Here is an 18,170-nt window from a genome sequence, read left to right as displayed (position 1 = left end):
CTAAATGGCATATATTATTATTATTATTATTATTATTATCTAACCCCCTAAAAATCTCAATCACACTATTTAATTAGAGACGACTGGTTTACAGAAAACGTGACGATGGTTGAATATTCTGAAAATATCCCCAATAAGGGTCCGACCATAAGAGACCAGGCAGGATTTAAGACGTTGCTCATCTCCATGACACTCTCTAGAGTGTACTCTTAATTATCTGCTGGTGGGTGTCCTTGAGGCCTGGTGTGGGGCATACTGCTACCGCTAATAAGCCGGCCATAATGTTAACATACTGAGAACTGCCAGTCCAGATTGAAAGTGAAAGGCTTGTTCTCTCGTTTCCTCTCTCAGCCAGTTGACAGTTTTTGCTTCAAATAAGGTGCCGCGTCAGAGAGCCATCTGTGCCAGGCAAATTAAAACGGCCTACCGGGGGAGTTCAGCCTTGGCACAGCCGGACAAAAGCTCCAGGGCTGTATTATTAGTTCAATTTATCACAATTGTGTGTGTCTATGTGCATGTGTGCTTGTTCATTTGTGCTCTCTCTCTCTCTCTTGTTTTTATTTTTTATTTTTTCTCTTTTACGGTTGGAAAATATGAGGAGGGGAGGAAAAGCACAAAGGAATCATTTGATTATCCACACAGCCATATTTGTCTGGCCGTGTTCTCTCCATTAGAAGAGATTGTTGGACAACAGGGAGGAGGAAGAAAGGGAACGTCTGCGTTTGGTGCAGTTCGAGCGGGTACCAGTACCCACCAGCTAAAACGGCTTTGTTCGACATACGGGGTGTTTTACTGTTGGGAGAGCTGATAATTGATCTTCAGTTTGGACGCTTTAAAGGCTTTTGTAATTCCGCGAGAAGGAGGGGCGTCTGACAGTGTGTGAAGTACTTCAAACTGTGTGCCGAGGAATAGACGCGCTAAAAACCTGTGAAATAAACCAGTGGGGTTGCTAATCAAGTCCCACTGCCCACTGAGCTGCACTTCCTCCAGCAGAGCGAACAAAAGCACTGTGGGACTGTGGAGTTTCTGGGGCTAGGTCCACCAGCAGACAGCGTGGCCTCTGCGCTCCTGAAGTAAGCCGAGATGGAGCGACGGTCTGGACACGGGATGGATGGTATCGTGGGACATAATGACCAACATCTCTCATGATGATAGTTTCAGTGCAGCGCTAATCACCCCTAGAGACAAACGGCCGCCATTAGCTCTCGTGTCTAATTTGTCAGGGGACCAAGTGATTCGTTTTGTTACAGACGTCTACCAACTTAACTCTTTATGCATAATTCCCGCCGACTTCGACTCAACAAAAAAGTTTGGCGAGAACGAATTGAAGTCTTCTGACTTCTTCAAGGAACTCTATTACTGAAAGCTGTTGGAATACGTGGTGGACGATGCTGTTCTCTGATAAAGACCATTTCATATACAAATACCCCCCCCATCTAAGACATGGTCCCTGGATTTAATACCTTATGATTGTCTTGTACCAAAGATACGGTCCTCCTCAGCTGAGAGCAAGCGTTAGCACTCCTCTTTAGAAACCTATCCACTCACTGAGCTCTGTGACCACTCCACTCGGTGGCAATGGGGGAGTAATGGAACGTGACAGGGATGATGATCCCCCCCCCCCGATACAGGGAATTAGGCAGCTTGGCCACTGAGGCTGCTAGCCTGTCAAAGAGTGATGGTGCTGCTGGTTTTGGACAATAGCACGAATGTTAAAGCTGTCTGTCTATTTGTTAGAGAGATGGTGCTGTTGCTGTTGTCCCCACAAAAGCTCCTGAACAGCTAGGGTTGCAAAACAAGCACAAAGGGGGGGGGGGGGGGGGGTAAAGATGTTTACCAGGCTCTGCTTGCTAACAGTTAGCCTTTTCTGAAACTTTCTCAAACCGTTCAGACAGTTTAAGAATAACATTTAGAAAGATGTCAACTGACCATATGCTAAATCAGCAGCAGTGTTTTGCTTGCGTGTGGTCGCCAGGACGTCTGGGGAAGAAAAAGGGAAGAGAAAAACAACATGTTGAAGGACAACAGACTATTGTGCAAGCCTGAGTAGTAGCTGAACAATCAACACAATGTTCCGGAAGATAAAGAGCAACTGACTGCTTAATTAACATTGATGAAATTGGCACAATTCCCGTAGGAATTCCCACTGCAATTTTGAATGAGGGCTTTCCTTCCCATTCACAAATGATAAGCCCCTTCAACTTCAATTGAATGCTCTGCCCTTTTGACAGGGTTTATGAAACAAATTAATTGTATTGCATAACCAAGTGTCGCGATCACCTGTAACCTCTCTCTTGGTCATGTGGGACAATTAAAAGCTCTTATACTGTTTTTGTGGACATGCTCAAGAGCCATTAGAATAGAACAGGGACTGTTCCACCTTACCGTGACAGCTATCTGGGTATTGAGGGTAGGCGTTCTCGACATCCTGTTCAAATCCGCCTCTGGAAAAACAACAACACAAAAGGACAAATAGCTTGTCAGTGAATTCACTTCCTGCGTCATCCATTCTTTATCACTTGAACAGAACCTCCGCTGTTTTTAATTGGGTACATTGTCAAGCCTTTCAAAATGCAATTTTTGGCGAGTCGTAAACAGAAAATTCAATGGATGGATGGATGGATGATATTATTATTATTATTATTAACAATAATAATAAATTACATTTATAAAGCGCTTTTAATTATACAAGAATAATCTCAAAGTGCATAAAAAAAAAAAAAAAACACATGTAGTCATATCATAAAAGCAGCAATCAAAGTCCAGGAGGAAGGTAGGATGTTTACAGAGGATACGAGGTCACTCATGAGTCATGGGATAGAATCAAACTTTTTTCCATTGTGACTTTTCTTGCACTAATTTTGAAAATGTCACTGAGCTTAAAGGAAGGATGAATCGACAAGTCCCCATCATCCTTGTTCAATCAGACGCCATTTATTGTGCTGTGCGTCACAAATGATGTCAAGAGTTGATGATCATCACCAGTTGCCACGATCCTCCGTTCTCTGGATCTCTCACTGAGTTCCGTAACGAATCACTGCATACATACGAGACACTGCATACATACGAGACACTGCATACATACGAGACACTGCATACATACGAAACACTGCATACATACGAGACACTGCATACATACGAGACACTGCATACATACGAAACACTGCATACATACGAGACACTGCATACATACGAGACACTGCATACATACGAAACACTGCATACATACGAGACACTGCATACATACGAGACACTGCATACATACGAATCACTGCATACATACGAGATGTTTTGTACCTTTAGTACCTTTGAAATACATTTACATTTAGTATGCTGATCTCATCTCAACCTACAGTATGAGTCAATCAGGAATCAAAGGAGACACATGCACATTCAACAACACTCATTCAACAACACTCAGTCACGGTGAATAATCTGACTGCTTTGATACACAGCAGAGCGAGTGCCCCTTAGTCGAGCATAACATCACATCAATGACAGCGTATCAAGCTGTATCGACCAAGCATTCTATCAAAGAAAACAACAATAACAGACACGCATTCACAAACACATACTCATGTATGTAGTTATCACAGAGAGGGACGTATAACTGAAGCACGCATGCACACACACACGCATACACACACACATACTCATGTATGTAGTTATCACAGAGAGGGACATATAACTGAGGCACGCACGCACGCGCATACACACACATGCATACACACACACGCACTACACACACACGCACTACACACACACACGCACTACACACACAGTTCAGTTGCTGCCAAAAACAAATGACGTCTAAATGAAAAGCAGGCCGAGATGAGTGAATGCAGACCCAGTGAATGCAGACCCAGTGAGCAAATCAAGAAACCGAGAATTCAGAGGGGAGGGGGAGAGAGGGGGAGAGAGGGGCTCAAAGAAATAACAGCTTCACTTATCTCTTTATGCTCAGCAGAGGGCCTACTGACAGCCAATAGCGTTGTGTTTACGCAGCCTTGTGTAGGTTTCAGTGTGAGTGAGTGGGCCTAGGATTGTTGATCGTGTGCGAGTGCGTGCGTGCGTGCGTGCAACTATTAGACTATCCAACCTATTTGTCTGCTCCTTTACATTATTTCTCCTTTACAGACAAAGAGAGATAGTCATGGGAGAGAGTAGGGAGAGAATGAGAGCCAGAGAGAGAAAGAAAGAAAGAAAGAAAGAGAGAGAGAGAGAGAGAGAAGGAAAGAGAGAGAGAGAGAGACACTGGCTTCCTTGGCACGCCATGTCCCAAAGCGCTGACAGTGCAGGGAGAGAGACAGGAAACTGTGGAAACACTTCACCTCCAGATCAACCCCCCAAAGCAGCCAGCAAAATTTATGCCACCTCTGGAGAGAGAGTAGGGTTGGAGAGAGAGAGAGAGAGAAAAAAGAAAGAAAGAGAGAGGGAAAAGAGAGGGACATGTCCCCTGTCGCTCCCTAGCCCAGCCCCATTACTGGCTTTATGAGCTGCTGCATCTGGAGGCATGGCCATGCTCGGGTTCTACCTCTTTCACACCATTTCCTCTCTCTCTCTCTCTCTCTCTCTCTCTCTCTCCCTCTCCCCCTCTCTCCCCTCTCTCCCTCCCTCCTCTGTGCTTGACGGAGGCAGGGGGTAATGGCTTTATGTATGATATTTGCCAATCTCTCAGGTTCCCCTTCATTGGTTTGCTGTGTGGCTCTGTCCTGCCAGTTAAAAATGTGTCATAAATCAAACCTTGGGTGGGATTCTGATTACCTCCTCAACACACATGCACACACACTGACTCTCACTCTCTCTCGCACACACACACACACACACACACACACACACACACACACACAAGTAGTGCACACACACACAAGTAGTGCACACACACACACGCACACACGCCTACACAAACACACACATGCATGAAGACACACACATACTCTCTTCAAAAAATTCCATTAGCCTCTGACTGTGAGAAGGTATGGCAAATAATGCATATGGGTGGCCAAGCAAAGGATATGCAGTGATTCAAGCCCTCTGCGTTCACACATCAAAATAATCCATTTGCAGCAGTCGATAGGAGTGTTTGGACAGTGGACCTTTGCTGTGATGTCGCTTTCCACTTCCACACACTAAGTTTATAGCCCACGTTCGCGAAGGCAAATCCCTAAAGCAGTGATTCAGGGCCAAGTTGTCCATCAGAGAAACAGCGACGCAGAGTCCCTGAGTGTCAGATGTCAACACAGGTGGAGAAATAGTGCCTTTTACCACCTTTGGCGTCTCCCCCCTTCCCCCTCCCCCCCTCTCTCTCTCACCCCCCCCCCCCCCCCCTCTCTCTCTCTCCCCCTCTCTCTAGCCCCCCCCTCCTCACTCTCTGTCTGGTACAGTCGTACACACAATGTGATTGAAACCCACCCAGCTGAACATTACTTTCGATTCCATGCAACAGGGCAGAAAGAGAAAGACAGTGGGTCGGGGTGCGGGGAGGGGGGAGGTGGTTTGGAATGAGATTGATTGGCCTTTTGCTTGCACACACACACACACACACACATACACACATGCATACACATATACACATATACACACACAAACTTTGGCTGCCCGGTCAATATCTCTAAGTGTCAAATGGCTCCCTTCCAGTTCATAGGAATGGATAAGTAAATTACATTGAGGTCATTCTGATCGATGGCTCTCAGTTCTATCCCCGATGACTGACGTGCCTAACCACGCCACCCCTCGAAATCCAGATCTCAGGGGTTTAATTTCAGAGTGATCGCAGGCGTGACGTATGTCCGCCACTTAGAAATAAACAAGATGGATGCATGTTCCATATGTGAGCTGGAGGCGACAGACCAATGTTTTGGTGGGATTTAGAGGCCCATATTTATCACCTTGACAACACAGGCCAGTCAAACTCTTGATTAGGTATGGATTATTGAAAGACCGTGGTCTACGCAGAGGCATGCGACTAGTTCTCTCTCTCTATTTCATTGCTTGCTGTATGTTTTAGTACATGGTCTTCTATACGGAAATTATGTTCTTTTGTGTCGACACATTGTTGGTGAAATAGTATTTTTCCTGGTACATACGGTACTCAAAGGCTCAGTAGTACACATGACTCGAGCTTCACATATTGGGAGCTCATGAGCGACCAAGTGGTAGGGGGTCTAAGCGTGGGTTTGGGAATCGGGATTGGGAGACGGGATTCTTTAACAGGAGCCTCCTTTCTCCTGAAAGTTGTTAAGCAATGTGGTCCTATTGTGGCGGTTGTGTGTGACTCACTTGAACCCGGGCGCCACCGTGGCACAGCTCCCCGACCTCAGCCAGACACAGTAGGGGTCCCGCGAGGACAGGCAGCTCCTGTGAGACAGAGAGGAAACAGACAGACAGACAGTCAGACAGTCAGACAGTCAGTCAGGGCACTGTGTGTGAAGAATGTGTCGACTGTCACCAGATGTGCTGGCTAGCAACGCTGCTTCATTCACACCGAAATACACCAGTGAGGCACATCTGCTTCAGCACCAATTGTTGCACAAGCACAGTCGCCATTGAGCTAAACCACACTAATGAACTTGCATTCATTGTTATTCACAAGATGTCCCAATCCTGAGTGTACAAACCCACATGGGTAAACAACAGCATAACACACTGGTGGACTGGCGGAGAGGTTGTAAGCATCAAAGAGAAAAAAGAAATGTTTCAAAAGTAACAACTGCAAGGACAATAAAAGTTTTAATGAGGACCCTTGCGACCTGATGTGACATCTGGGGACATCTATTCACCTATCAACACTCCGGGGCTGTCAAGCTTTTCTACATTGTAGATGAACTATGAAGGAACACAAATGGAATTATGTAGTAAACAAAAAAGCAGAATATGGTTTATATTTTAGATTCTTCAAAGTAGCCGCCTTTTGCTTTGATGACAGCTTTGTACACTCTTGGCAAGGTGTGTCCAAACTTTTGACTGGTACTGTACATATATAGATCTCAACAGAATGCAACATCTAGGCTTATATCAAAGGGAATATTACACTTAAATATATATCAGACCGGAAGAGACAGGCCGTCATTCCACCTCAACTTGTCTCTATCTATACCCATGTAGTAAGTTGAATTACTCTAGTAACAACATTGTAATAACATTGTAATAACATGCCACGACATAGAGTAAGACATCTGCAGTTGCTTTGTGATTTGCATGGTAGAGGAGTTGTGCAGTTTGTCACGGTTCCTTACTTCACTTGTGCAATCAACACCAAACTGCTCCACTCCATATGCCAGGCAATTACCTAATAATGTGTAACAACACACATATGGTGTTACTCAATGTAACTGACAGCTTTAACGTAGCTACAGGGGGCGACGTAATGTGAAGTGTTACCATGTTACCATTCTCAACTGACGTGTGAGCCTAGCTCGTAGCTATACAAGAGAGAGAGAGAGAGGGACAGAGGGAGAGAGAGAGAGAGAGAGAGAGAGAGACAGAGAGAGACAGGGAGAGAGAGGGAGAGAGAGAGAGAGAGACAGAGAGAGACAGGGAGAGAGAGAGACAGGGAGAGAGAGGGAGAGAGAGAGAGAGAGGGACAGAGGGAGAGAGAGAGAGAGAGAGAGAGACAGAGAGAGACAGAGAGAGACAGGGAGAGAGAGAGACAGGGAGAGAGAGGGAGAGAGAGAGAGAGAGAGAGACAGAGAGAGAGAGACAGAGAGAGACAGGGAGAGAGAGAGACAGGGAGAGAGAGGGAGAGAGAGAGAGAGACAGGGAGAGAGAGGGAGAGAGAGAGAGACAGGGAGAGAGAGAGACAGGGAGAGAGAGGGAGAGAGAGAGAGAGAGAGAGAGAGAGAGAGAGACAGGGAGAGAGAGAGAGAGAGAGAGAGAGAGAGAGAGAGACAGAGAGAGACAGGGAGAGAGAGAGACAGGGAGAGAGAGGGAGAGAGAGAGAGAGAGAGACAGGGAGAGAGAGAGACAGGGAGAGGGAGAGAGAGGGAGAGAGAGAGAGAGAGAGAGAGACAGGGAGAGAGAGAGAGAGAGACAGGGAGAGAGAGAGACAGGGAGAGAGAGAGAGAGAGACAGGGAGAGAGAGAGAGAGAGACAGGGAGAGAGAGAGAGAGAGACAGGGAGAGAGAGAGACAGGGAGAGAGAGAGAGAGAGAGAGACAGGGAGAGAGAGAGACAGGGAGAGAGAGAGACAGGGAGAGAGAGACAGGGAGAGACAGGGAGAGAGAGAGAGAGAGACAGGGAGAGAGAGAGACAGGGAGAGAGAGAGAGAGAGACAGGGAGAGAGACAGCTGCTATAGCAGTATAGTTTGACCGGCTGTCGCTCTGTGAGGCGGCAGACAACAGTCTTTGGTGACAGCCCCCAGGTGTAGCCAGAGGCAGTCTGGTGGACGTGGTGACACAGCCGAGCTGACAGGCCAGCAGGGGGGGACCCGCTGTGGAGGAGACCAAGCCCAGCATGGTTAGGACCACAGTGTTCTCTGTGCTGGTACAGTAGGTGCAGGGAGGTGGGAGGAGGGAAGTGGAGGGCTGCCGCCATTGACAACATGTCAAAGGTAATGGACCTTGTATTTTTAGGAAGACCTGATACAACCCCTTTGGCTCTGTCCTCAGTGCCTGTCAGAACATGATGAAAAACACAGGTGTGCCTCCCAGCCATAAGCACTATGGGACCATCCGTTAGGGTACTTTACGGAGGCAGGATCTCTCCTGCCTCTGTGGCCTATCCCCCGTGGTGGTCTGTCAGTGTCCTGGCATACTGAAAAATATCCACCTTGAGCTTTGGGGTTGAGGCAGATCTACATGACTCCTGGCTCTGTCTGTATATCAACACAGGTCACCAAGCTGAGTCACAAGACAAGAGAAAGTTGCTATGAGTCGAAACAGATGCTTATGCTGATATCTGTTTTTGTAACTGAAGGAGGGGAAAAATACAGTATATGTTGAAAAAAAAAAACACTGTATGCCCGTCCGTATGAGTGGGTGGAGGATTTCTTGAGGCAATGTTTCTCTTTCTCTACTTCACCATTTCACCTTTCCCCATTTCACCATCTTTCTCGAATCCCTGTCTCATTCAATGTGTTGCCGGCCGCTGTCCGAAACATTGCAATTTCTCAAACCTTAATAGCAACAGCAGCAGCCGCAGGAGCTGAGGAGTGTGAGATAGAAAACCTACTTTTGCTTCTGTGAAAGATAGAGGCTACAGCAAAAGGGGAGGACGGAAGGAGGGGGGGAGAAGGTGAGAGAGAGAGAGAGAGAGAGACCAAACCTCATTTGGAGGTAGACAGATGGGTCTGCGTGAAGAGTGGGATATGGAGCTGACACCTGACCCCTTGCAAGGCATGATGGGGCTTAAGGGGCCCCTAATCCCTGGATGAGGTGCGCTGGTGCAGGTTCTAAAGGATCCAGAGAAGCAGGCGCTCTAAGCCCTTCCAAAGTGAGACAGGCCCTATCCCCTTTCTCCTCCTCTGGGCTGAAGCGCTGGCCACACTTGGCTCTCAGCCAATCAGCTGGTTCCAATTTGTGCGTAAACGCTGCTGAGCGTTTTCCTGGGCCCGCAATGAGGGTTTAGCATGCTATGGGGGGATACGCGTCCCTAACCCTAACCCTAACCCAATGAGGGTTTAGCATGCTATGGGGGGATACGCGTCCCTGTTCCTATTTAATACAAATCTTTTCTCGAGAGGTTGGAGGAGAGGGTGGGAGGAGAGGGTGGGAGGAGGGGGTAAGTGAGGGGTAACATTCCTCACAACCCCAAAATAGAACATGAGATTCAAGAGTACAGTACATTTGCTCCGACAACAACAGGGCTGACAAAACAAAAGGAACTCTGACTGTAAGTAACTGTAACTGCAATGGAACCTCTCCCGCCCAGCCGTGCAACAACAAAGTCAGTATCTTCAAGTCTATAAGATACACTTTTTTTGTTTGTATATATTTCCTATTACATACAATATATTCACATTTCGAAATTGACAAACAAATGGCAAAGAAATGGTATAACTATAACTACACATCACCATAGTAGCCCCAAGGGACACAACTGGGTGCAAAGTAACAGATACATCAGAGTTCCACGACAGTGAGAACATATGTAGTAACACATGTAGTAACAGTTACCACTGCTGTTACTAACAGCTCTATAAACAGAGTGACACTCACTTCTTGCAGGAGCCGAAGTCGGCACAGCGACTCAGGGGGACTCGGATGACACAGCTGGAGAAGGCCACAAACAGGGCATGATGGTCCCGGTCCAGCTCCAACCCCAGGATCCTCCTGTCTTCACCACGGACATTACATCTAGGGACCGAGCAAAGACCACTGGCTATTTCAGAAAACAACACAGAGGAACGGTGACAGCAACATCACAGCATAGTGTGCATGCATGAATTTTTTATAGTTTTTCTTTCGTGGGCGAGGAGTTCATGTGAATAAGAACTGGCAAGCTGTACAAGGCAAACATCCCTTCAAGCTGTACTGGGTGTGACTCAAAGGTTGCCTTTGCTCTATTCCTTGCAACCTCACATCCTCTCTCCTTGTCTCCTTCTCCAAAAGGGTTGGAGGAGGACATCTAAAAAGGGAGGAACCTCGGATGTTGTCCTCCAATGAGAAGGAAGCTAGGAAGGATGGCGTAATGAGAGACTAATGGGCAGGCTTGAGAAGAGAGACAAGAAGCTCACTTGGTGGGGTTGTAGACGTCGAGGTCCTCCAGAAGTTGGGTGCTGAAGGAGGCGTTCGGGTGGGTGCTGGCCAGGATCTTCAGAACCCGGCCGTTCTCTGCGCCCAGGAACAGCACAGTGTGGTTCTTGTAAGGCCCGGCTGACGTGTCCACAGCAATCTGGGTCAACTTGAACCTGAACGGAAAAGAAGAATAGGGGAATGATGATCAGAAATACATATACACCCGAAGTTTACGATGGATAGACAAAGCAGCTAAAAATTTGAATTTGTACGTGGGCTGCATACATAATATAACCCTGTGTAATACGCCCATGCCAACGACTGTTTAGCACTACTAAACCATCTCTCAGTCCCACACAAGTTGGCGTGTTAGAATGTCACTACAATAAATCAATGGCTTGATGTTAGGCCGTGATGTATCATTATCGTTAGACTTCAGTTACTCTGTTCCTCTCCGGGGAGTTATGAAGCAGATGTGATGTTTGCAGGCAGATGTGAGACAGAACGGACTACCCTCCGCTCCATGAAGCCGCCTGCTTGGTTGTCAGCCTCGTTCGGCTTCACAACCTAAGTCACAGCAGGGGGAGCCAGTTGGGGGTCGGGGGGGGGTTGGATAGGTAATTTCACTCTAGAGATAAGTTGAGCATTGACCTACCCATATCTGTCTGTCTGTCTGTCTGTCTGTCTGTCTGTCTGTCTGTCTGTCTGTGTTTGTTTGTTTGTGACTGTTCATCCATCCATCCATCCATCCATCCATCCAACCTGCTTGTGGTACGGGTGAAGCAGGGCCGGTCATTGACGGAGGGCACCGCCTCGTCCATGAGGGGGTAAGACTTGATGAAGGTCAGGGTGTCATCAGGGAAGGTGGTGGAGGACTTGTAGGCGGCAGCAGAACCATCACCAGCACAGCAGCCTGGTCTGAGGGGCACGGAGGAATGGGCAAAAGCAATGTTGGTAACACTTTAGCATGGGGAGCACTAATTTGTAGCTTGTAAGTATTTAAGAAGAAGCTACATTAGGACATTTTGGGGTATTACTAGCCATTAATTAGGTCTTTATTCAGTGTTTTCTTATTCTCATGTAGTAGCTGGCCAGTTAGAACACAGCTCTCCAATCACAGGCTCAAATCTGGGGATTGAACCAGTGACCTAGGGGTCACACCCTCCCTAACCGAAAGGCCAACCTTGCCCCCAATAACATTGTTGTGTGTGTGTGTGTGTGTGTGTGTGTGTGTGTGTGTGTGTGTGTGTGGTGGGAGGGGGGTGTCTTGAGGGGCTAGGTAGAAAGCGAACACTCATAGGCTGCAAATGAGTGCCTAATATGTGTTTACTAAAACAAAGTGTTCCCAAAGTGTGTGTTAAATAAAAAAAGTGTCTTATTATTACTTTTAAAAGTATGTTTTCATTCTATCATCCATTAAAAAACAACAGGTGCAAACTTTTGTTTTGGTACAAACACTGTAACCCTTTTCTATGGTCGGACGGAGGGTGTCACAACCTTACCTGGGCTTGGGCACCTGCTCCTCAGGGACTGGTGTCCAGGCAGACTCGCTGTTCTTCTGTTCTTTGAACTTCCCGTTGAAGGCCTTCTCGATGTCGTCCATGTAGAAGGCACACACTGCCGAGCCGGTGATACTAAGGGGAACATTGAAAGACATTCTGGTCACTGAAAAGCCCTTCAATCTTAGTCTAGATTGGATCCTATCTTCTGAGCAGACATCCTTTTCCTTCTTCTCTCAAACAACAAACTGCTCAGAGTGAACAGATACGACATTATAACAATGCATCTCTGCGATCTCTTATGACTCAGCAGCATTTTCCACAATAACAGCTCATATCAGAATATCTGCAATCTATGATGCTGCCCCCTGGTGGGCTGGCTGACCTGTTGGCCTGAGTGGTGAAGACCCCCAGCACGGCCGGCCTGTGGTTGATCTGGAGCACGTTGGTCAGCGACTGCAGGACGTCAAAGTAGAAGAAGGAGTCGCCCGGGACCGAGCAGTTGAGCCGGGCCTTGAGGAACGATGTCCAGTAACGTTCTAGAACCCTGGGAGAACCTCCGTTGTCATTCTTACATACACGAGCCACTCTGGAGAACACCACCTGAGGAGAGGACAGAGGTTGGGGCAAAGGTTTTATAAACATTGTCATATTCATAAGGTTAATATTTACCAATGACCAATAGGGACTTTGTTATGACATAGCTATGTCTTATGGGCTGTCTTGAGTTATTGTCCATTGCTACAGGGCTTTGTGCAAGGACCAAAACATACAGCGATATGGCATTGTTTCACACAAGTCCAGGACCAATTTTCTGTGGTCTTGAATTACAACTCTCTCACCTTGCCAAGTGTGGTGTACTCTACTGCAATCTCACTGAAGAAAAAGTACACGTAGTTCCCGTACTCAATCGCATGCAGGAAATGAGGCTCTGGGGAGACAAGAGGAGAAATATGACAGAGTAACACAGCATGACCTGATATTCACAACAATGCCTGTGTGAGTGTTTGATACAGTAGGAAACCCACATATTGTTGTAGGATGAGTCACGTCTATAAATACGTAGCATACAAGCTATGTCCATGTAATACACAAGCACAATAATGGTATTTGACAATGCAAAACAAAGATTTGGGATAAACAGCTTTCTATCACCAATGCTAAGACATGAATAGCATATAAATATATGTAATTCCAATGGGAGGTCAAAGGTCAGGCGCTCGTGGGAGTTCAAAGGTTAGGAGCTCACCTCTTAGCCACTTGGAGTCATACTTCACGGTGCGCAGGACAGGGCTGCTTTCTCCGAGACTACGGTAGATCACGGCATCACTGGCCAAGAAGTCTGTCATGGTGGCTGAATAGAAATCGCCACCTGGGGAAGAACAAAGCAGAATCCATTTTTTCCAGTTACAACACCAATGAAAAACCCATTGATCTCAGTAGATATTTTTGGTCACACTCGAATTTCATCAACCTTTGAGAGACAGAGGAACAGATGTAGAGGGCTGTGCAACCCTCAGCAACACCCGTGTGAACTTTGTGTAAATGTCACCGGAAAATTGGCAAGATTGTGGTCCAGGTTGAGCTATCGTGTTGCTCTCTGCCCCAGCTGACACGTCCCTCTGCCCACACACACTCACCAGCGAAGAGGCCAACATTGGACTGGCGCGACTCGAAGGGACAGCGTGCCTGGCCCACCACCTCCTCCCCATCTTGCTCCAATGTTGACATCTGGGAAGGGGGGAAGGTGGGAGGGGGGGGGAGGGCAAGACAGAGAGAGAGAGAGAGGGGGGGGGGGGTTATAGCTATTTATAGGAATGTAATCCTAACGCAATGCAATTTGCAAATGCAATTCAAAACAACGTTTAAATGAAACAAAGCTTCTATTGTAAATATACGCTCTGAAACAAATGCATTTGTGCAGTTGTAAATGTTTGAGGTCACCATTGTCCTCCCACTGCAAAATCTATTCATCATTAACTGAAGAGTTCTCTTATCATTTTAGCGTTTCTGATCCCTGCAAAGCCATGAGAGACTCACCCTGTAAAGTGATGGCAGAATGTACCTAATCAAACCCCTTTGAAGAAAAAATAGTGGATGCACTATAAAAGATTAATTTAATTTGATGCACTTTACCTCAGCGAGGTTAAACATGGAGTTTTAGGAGTAACTGTTGTGTCATAAAGGCACCGAGGGTACAGTAGGCTGCCTCCTGACCACAGATCTTCAGCAGCTATTCCTGCCCCACCGTTAACAAGGTTGTAAACCTCGGCTCTGACAATACTGTGAGTGTGAATGCTGCCTTCGACCCGAAGGGGAGGTCATACTCTGCAGCTTCTACACGCTCCGGCAAACAGCTGCCTTCACACCACGCGTGGCGACAGCCCGTTAACGCGGGTGTTTGTGTGGGTATGAGGCTCTGTCACTACTGCTCGTGGGCACAAACACATGTGAGATAAAAAGAAGGTCTGATAACGTTGTTCTAACGTTCTGAGGATGAGAACTAATGATTCACACTTCCTCACGCTATTCCTAGTTCTCAGAGCAGCCATCGTTGTCTCTGCTTTCTCTAGAGCGGGCGGACGGCAAGAGAAAGAGAGAGAGAGAGAAAGAGAGCGGATGCATCCGTTATGCATAGAAGTGTAAATCAGAGTCTTTCAGAGTCTTCCATAGGGAGTCTATGGAGGAAACAATGCTGCAGTCTCTGCCTCGGTCTGTGCAGATTTAAGTTGGCTGGCTCCCCAGTGACGTCTCCCCGCACGGTTAGATTTACCGACTGCAGACGTTACGTTCCCCCTGTGATTCGGAAAAGCATCACATGACCGTGAATCATGGCTCAGGACTGTGATGTCATCTGGTCAGCTCATCCAGACTTTCAAATTTATTCTGTCCAACTGAAGTTCAGACAGCACAGGTCTATCTGCACCACTGTTGTTGCGATTACCGTACGGGTATTTTTCCAAGCGTACGTTTTCACTTAGCTGACAGCTCTTTCTGGCACCCTTTGCATTATTAATCATTTTAACAGTCAGATAGCGAAGGAGACTTCGTGGCGTGAGTTGTTCCATGGAACAAAAGTATTGGTCCCCCTGGGATTCTGAATCGAGTTTCCTGGCATGTTCTTCTCTCTCTCTCTCTCTTTCTTTCTTTCTTTCTTTCTTTTCTTCTCTCCCTCTCTCTCTCTCTGCCCCCATGTCCCTCTAAAGATGGCGTTTATCTCAAATCATTCGCGGCCGAGTTTATCCCTCAGATTTTCCCTTCTGCTGGTGTTTGGTTATTGGCAACATCAACAGGGATCTGTGTTCAGTCAACAGATCGCTAAGTCCTCTGTTAAGTAAACATGTGACTCCATCAACAACAAGCCTGACGTCACTCCTTTGAAGTTGTTCTGCAATCTACAGACACATAGGGGTCTGTGCAGAAACAATCCAGACCACATGATTTCTGACAAGGAATGATCTTCAGGGTGAACTTAAGTTGGAGCACTTTGTCCCATACAGTTATTTTCCGAAGTCCTTGCTTAGGGACCAGCTCACAGAGGCATGCTCTTGTTTTGATAAAAAAATGTATGTTTTTTGTATTGTATTTGTATTTTTTTTTATAAATATGTTTTTAGAGCATTTCTGCTTTATTGGGATAGAGACAGTAGAGATCGACAGGAAGGATGGGAGAGAGAGAGGAGGGATGACATGCAAGATAGGTCGAGGGTCTTGTATTTGTATTTCATTGTGTTATATATCTAAAGTGTTGTTTTGTAAATCGTATTTGTATTGTAGACTGGGCACACCTCATTAAAAAAGAGACCTCAGTCTCAGTGTGTCTCCCTGGATAACTAAAAGTTAACAAAAAAAAAAAAAGAAGAAAATATAACAGAAACAGAGGCGAATTTCGCATTGACTCAACACCTTTTAAACCAAGTCATTTTCACAACTTTAACTGAAATAGCTTTCATACCTTGTAGTTGCGGCAGGTGGGGTTGAATGCGTTGGTACCACAGGCGAACAGCGTTTCATCATTGCGCGGCACAAGCACTTTAATGTAGTTGTAGCACTCATCCTGTCAAAGGCACACAGCTGGTTTTAGGGTTAACACAATTACTAACTACCATCACTCATCCTGTCAAAGGCACACAGCTGGTTTTAGGGTTAACACAATTACTAACTACCATCACTCATCCTGTCAAAGGCACACAGCTGGTTTTAGGGTTACAATTACTATGCTAACTACCATCAGTCACGCCGCAGTGTCACTGCACAGAGCTGCACTCTGAGTAGCATGTTGCTGAGGCATGGGTTGGGTTAGGGTTAGGGTTGCACACACACACACACACACACACACACACACACACGTTATACTCTAGTCATTATCATAATCTGAATTATGAATAGCATGTTGCTGAGACACACACACACACACACACGTAATATTTTTGTCATTACCATAATCCCTCTGCTGATCCCCATAGTTTCACTACTGCTCTAACGCTTTCTGGCGCTGATGCCAAAGCCTGGGGTCTGTGTCTCTAGAGATACCTGTGGCGCTGATTTTGAGAAGCAATCTGCACAATAGCTGGTGGCACCTTCTCACATGACAGAACAGGCAGTAGAGGAGAGAAAAAGAGAGGGGGAGAGACAGACAGAGACATACACGAGACAGAAGGAGAGAAGGAGAGGGGGGAGAGAGAGAGAGAGAGACAGACAGAGACATACACGAGACAGAAGGAGAGAAAGAAAGAAGTGGTACTCACGCTGTTTTTCCCCCTCACTGTGCATTTCTCCACATCCTTTGTCTTCCAAGTCAATTTCTGAAACGGACAGACATCCAACTGTCAGCGAAGACCCTTTTTTTTTTTTTTTTTTTTTTTGCACCCAATCATTCAAGTGCTATTAGAAGACAGCTGTGACGAAAATCTCATTAACTTCAATACCCCGTCTGAAAACAAACAAACAGGCAAACATCTCCAAACGCCCGAGGCGGTGTGCCCAACGCTGTCAGCATGCAACTAATGATTATCATTCCTCGACAATACAGTAACATCTTCCAAACAATACATCAGAACTTCAACAATGCATCACTATGGCGCAGATAAGACAAACGAGAGGATCATAGAATCAAAGGGAATCGGCACTGCTTTGTATTCAAGTCCGGACAGTGGACAGGCTTGATACCAGCCAGAGGCTACGACCCAATTCTCTGCTCTTCCCTCTGAAGTATATTTTTTTCTTCTACTTCTTTTTCCTTTCTCTTTTGTCTAGCATTGTGACTGTTTTTTGGTACTTGTTGTGTTGGATGGAGAATGTACTTGCGGTGACTGAGATGTACAGTTGATTCACTTACTTTACATGAATGCTGTCGCTCTGAATAACTACAATTATGAGGAAAACACCCTCTTGCTAGCCGATGCAAAACGGTAAAAGAAATCCAACGCTTTTAAACGCACAAAGAGGAGTAATGGGTAAGGCATAGAACAGGACTGCAGCCCCAGGTCTCTTTCAGCCTCCTTATTTCAAAGCCATGGCCACCCAGTGTGGCAGTAATAGGAAGAAATCCATCAACTTGTTAACAAGGTCGCACGGTTGAAGGTTTAATGCACTGCCCACCAGCCCAGATCCACTGACACCTGAGTGGGTGATTTAGTGACCTTGCAGTCCTCCCTACGGGAGCGCCATGCTCATCAACACCATGGAGGATGCTGGGAGCGAAGGTGCGGGGAGCTACGTTCCTCACAGACTGAGGCTCCGGTCTGGCTGCCAGAGCTAAACCGGCGAGGCCCCAAAGTGGAGGAAAATGCCTCCCCAAGCCCTTTTTGCTTCCCTCTTGAAGATCTTAAAAGGATTATATAGGTGTCAGCATTAAGGCAATAGTTCCCCCTAGCCCTCTGACAAGCTAATGCTGGTGGGGATCTCTAATTTGTTGACTAGATATCTATCCAGCTCTTATAGATCCCTAAGGGGTATGGGGGGGGGGGGTTGAAGCAAGGTAATCAAGGTAAGCAAAG

General features: G+C 46.5%; 1 protein-coding gene across 1 annotated transcript in view; it reads right to left on the bottom strand.

Annotated features, from left to right (window-relative positions):
• sema6cb (semaphorin 6Cb) overlaps positions 1-18,170 on the bottom strand; it is a 49,143-nt gene that overhangs the window by 13,336 nt on the left and 17,637 nt on the right. The window contains exons 5-17 of the mRNA XM_083678420.1: positions 16,920-16,976; positions 16,127-16,228; positions 13,813-13,903; positions 13,422-13,544; positions 13,015-13,103; positions 12,558-12,775; positions 12,176-12,307; positions 11,436-11,591; positions 10,673-10,846; positions 10,155-10,292; positions 6,280-6,357; positions 2,386-2,444; positions 1,930-1,980 (exon numbers count right to left, since the gene is read on the bottom strand). Coding sequence (XP_083534546.1) covers positions 1,930-1,980; positions 2,386-2,444; positions 6,280-6,357; positions 10,155-10,292; positions 10,673-10,846; positions 11,436-11,591; positions 12,176-12,307; positions 12,558-12,775; positions 13,015-13,103; positions 13,422-13,544; positions 13,813-13,903; positions 16,127-16,228; positions 16,920-16,976 — 1,468 coding nt within the window. The remainder of the gene's footprint in view (positions 1-1,929; positions 1,981-2,385; positions 2,445-6,279; positions 6,358-10,154; positions 10,293-10,672; positions 10,847-11,435; positions 11,592-12,175; positions 12,308-12,557; positions 12,776-13,014; positions 13,104-13,421; positions 13,545-13,812; positions 13,904-16,126; positions 16,229-16,919; positions 16,977-18,170) is intronic.

The sequence above is a fragment of the Argentina silus genome (genome assembly GCF_951799395.1).
Source record: "Argentina silus genome assembly, chromosome: 10".
Classification (NCBI taxonomy): Eukaryota; Metazoa; Chordata; class Actinopteri; order Argentiniformes; family Argentinidae; genus Argentina; species Argentina silus.
This window is presented reverse-complemented; position numbering and strand designations above follow the sequence as displayed.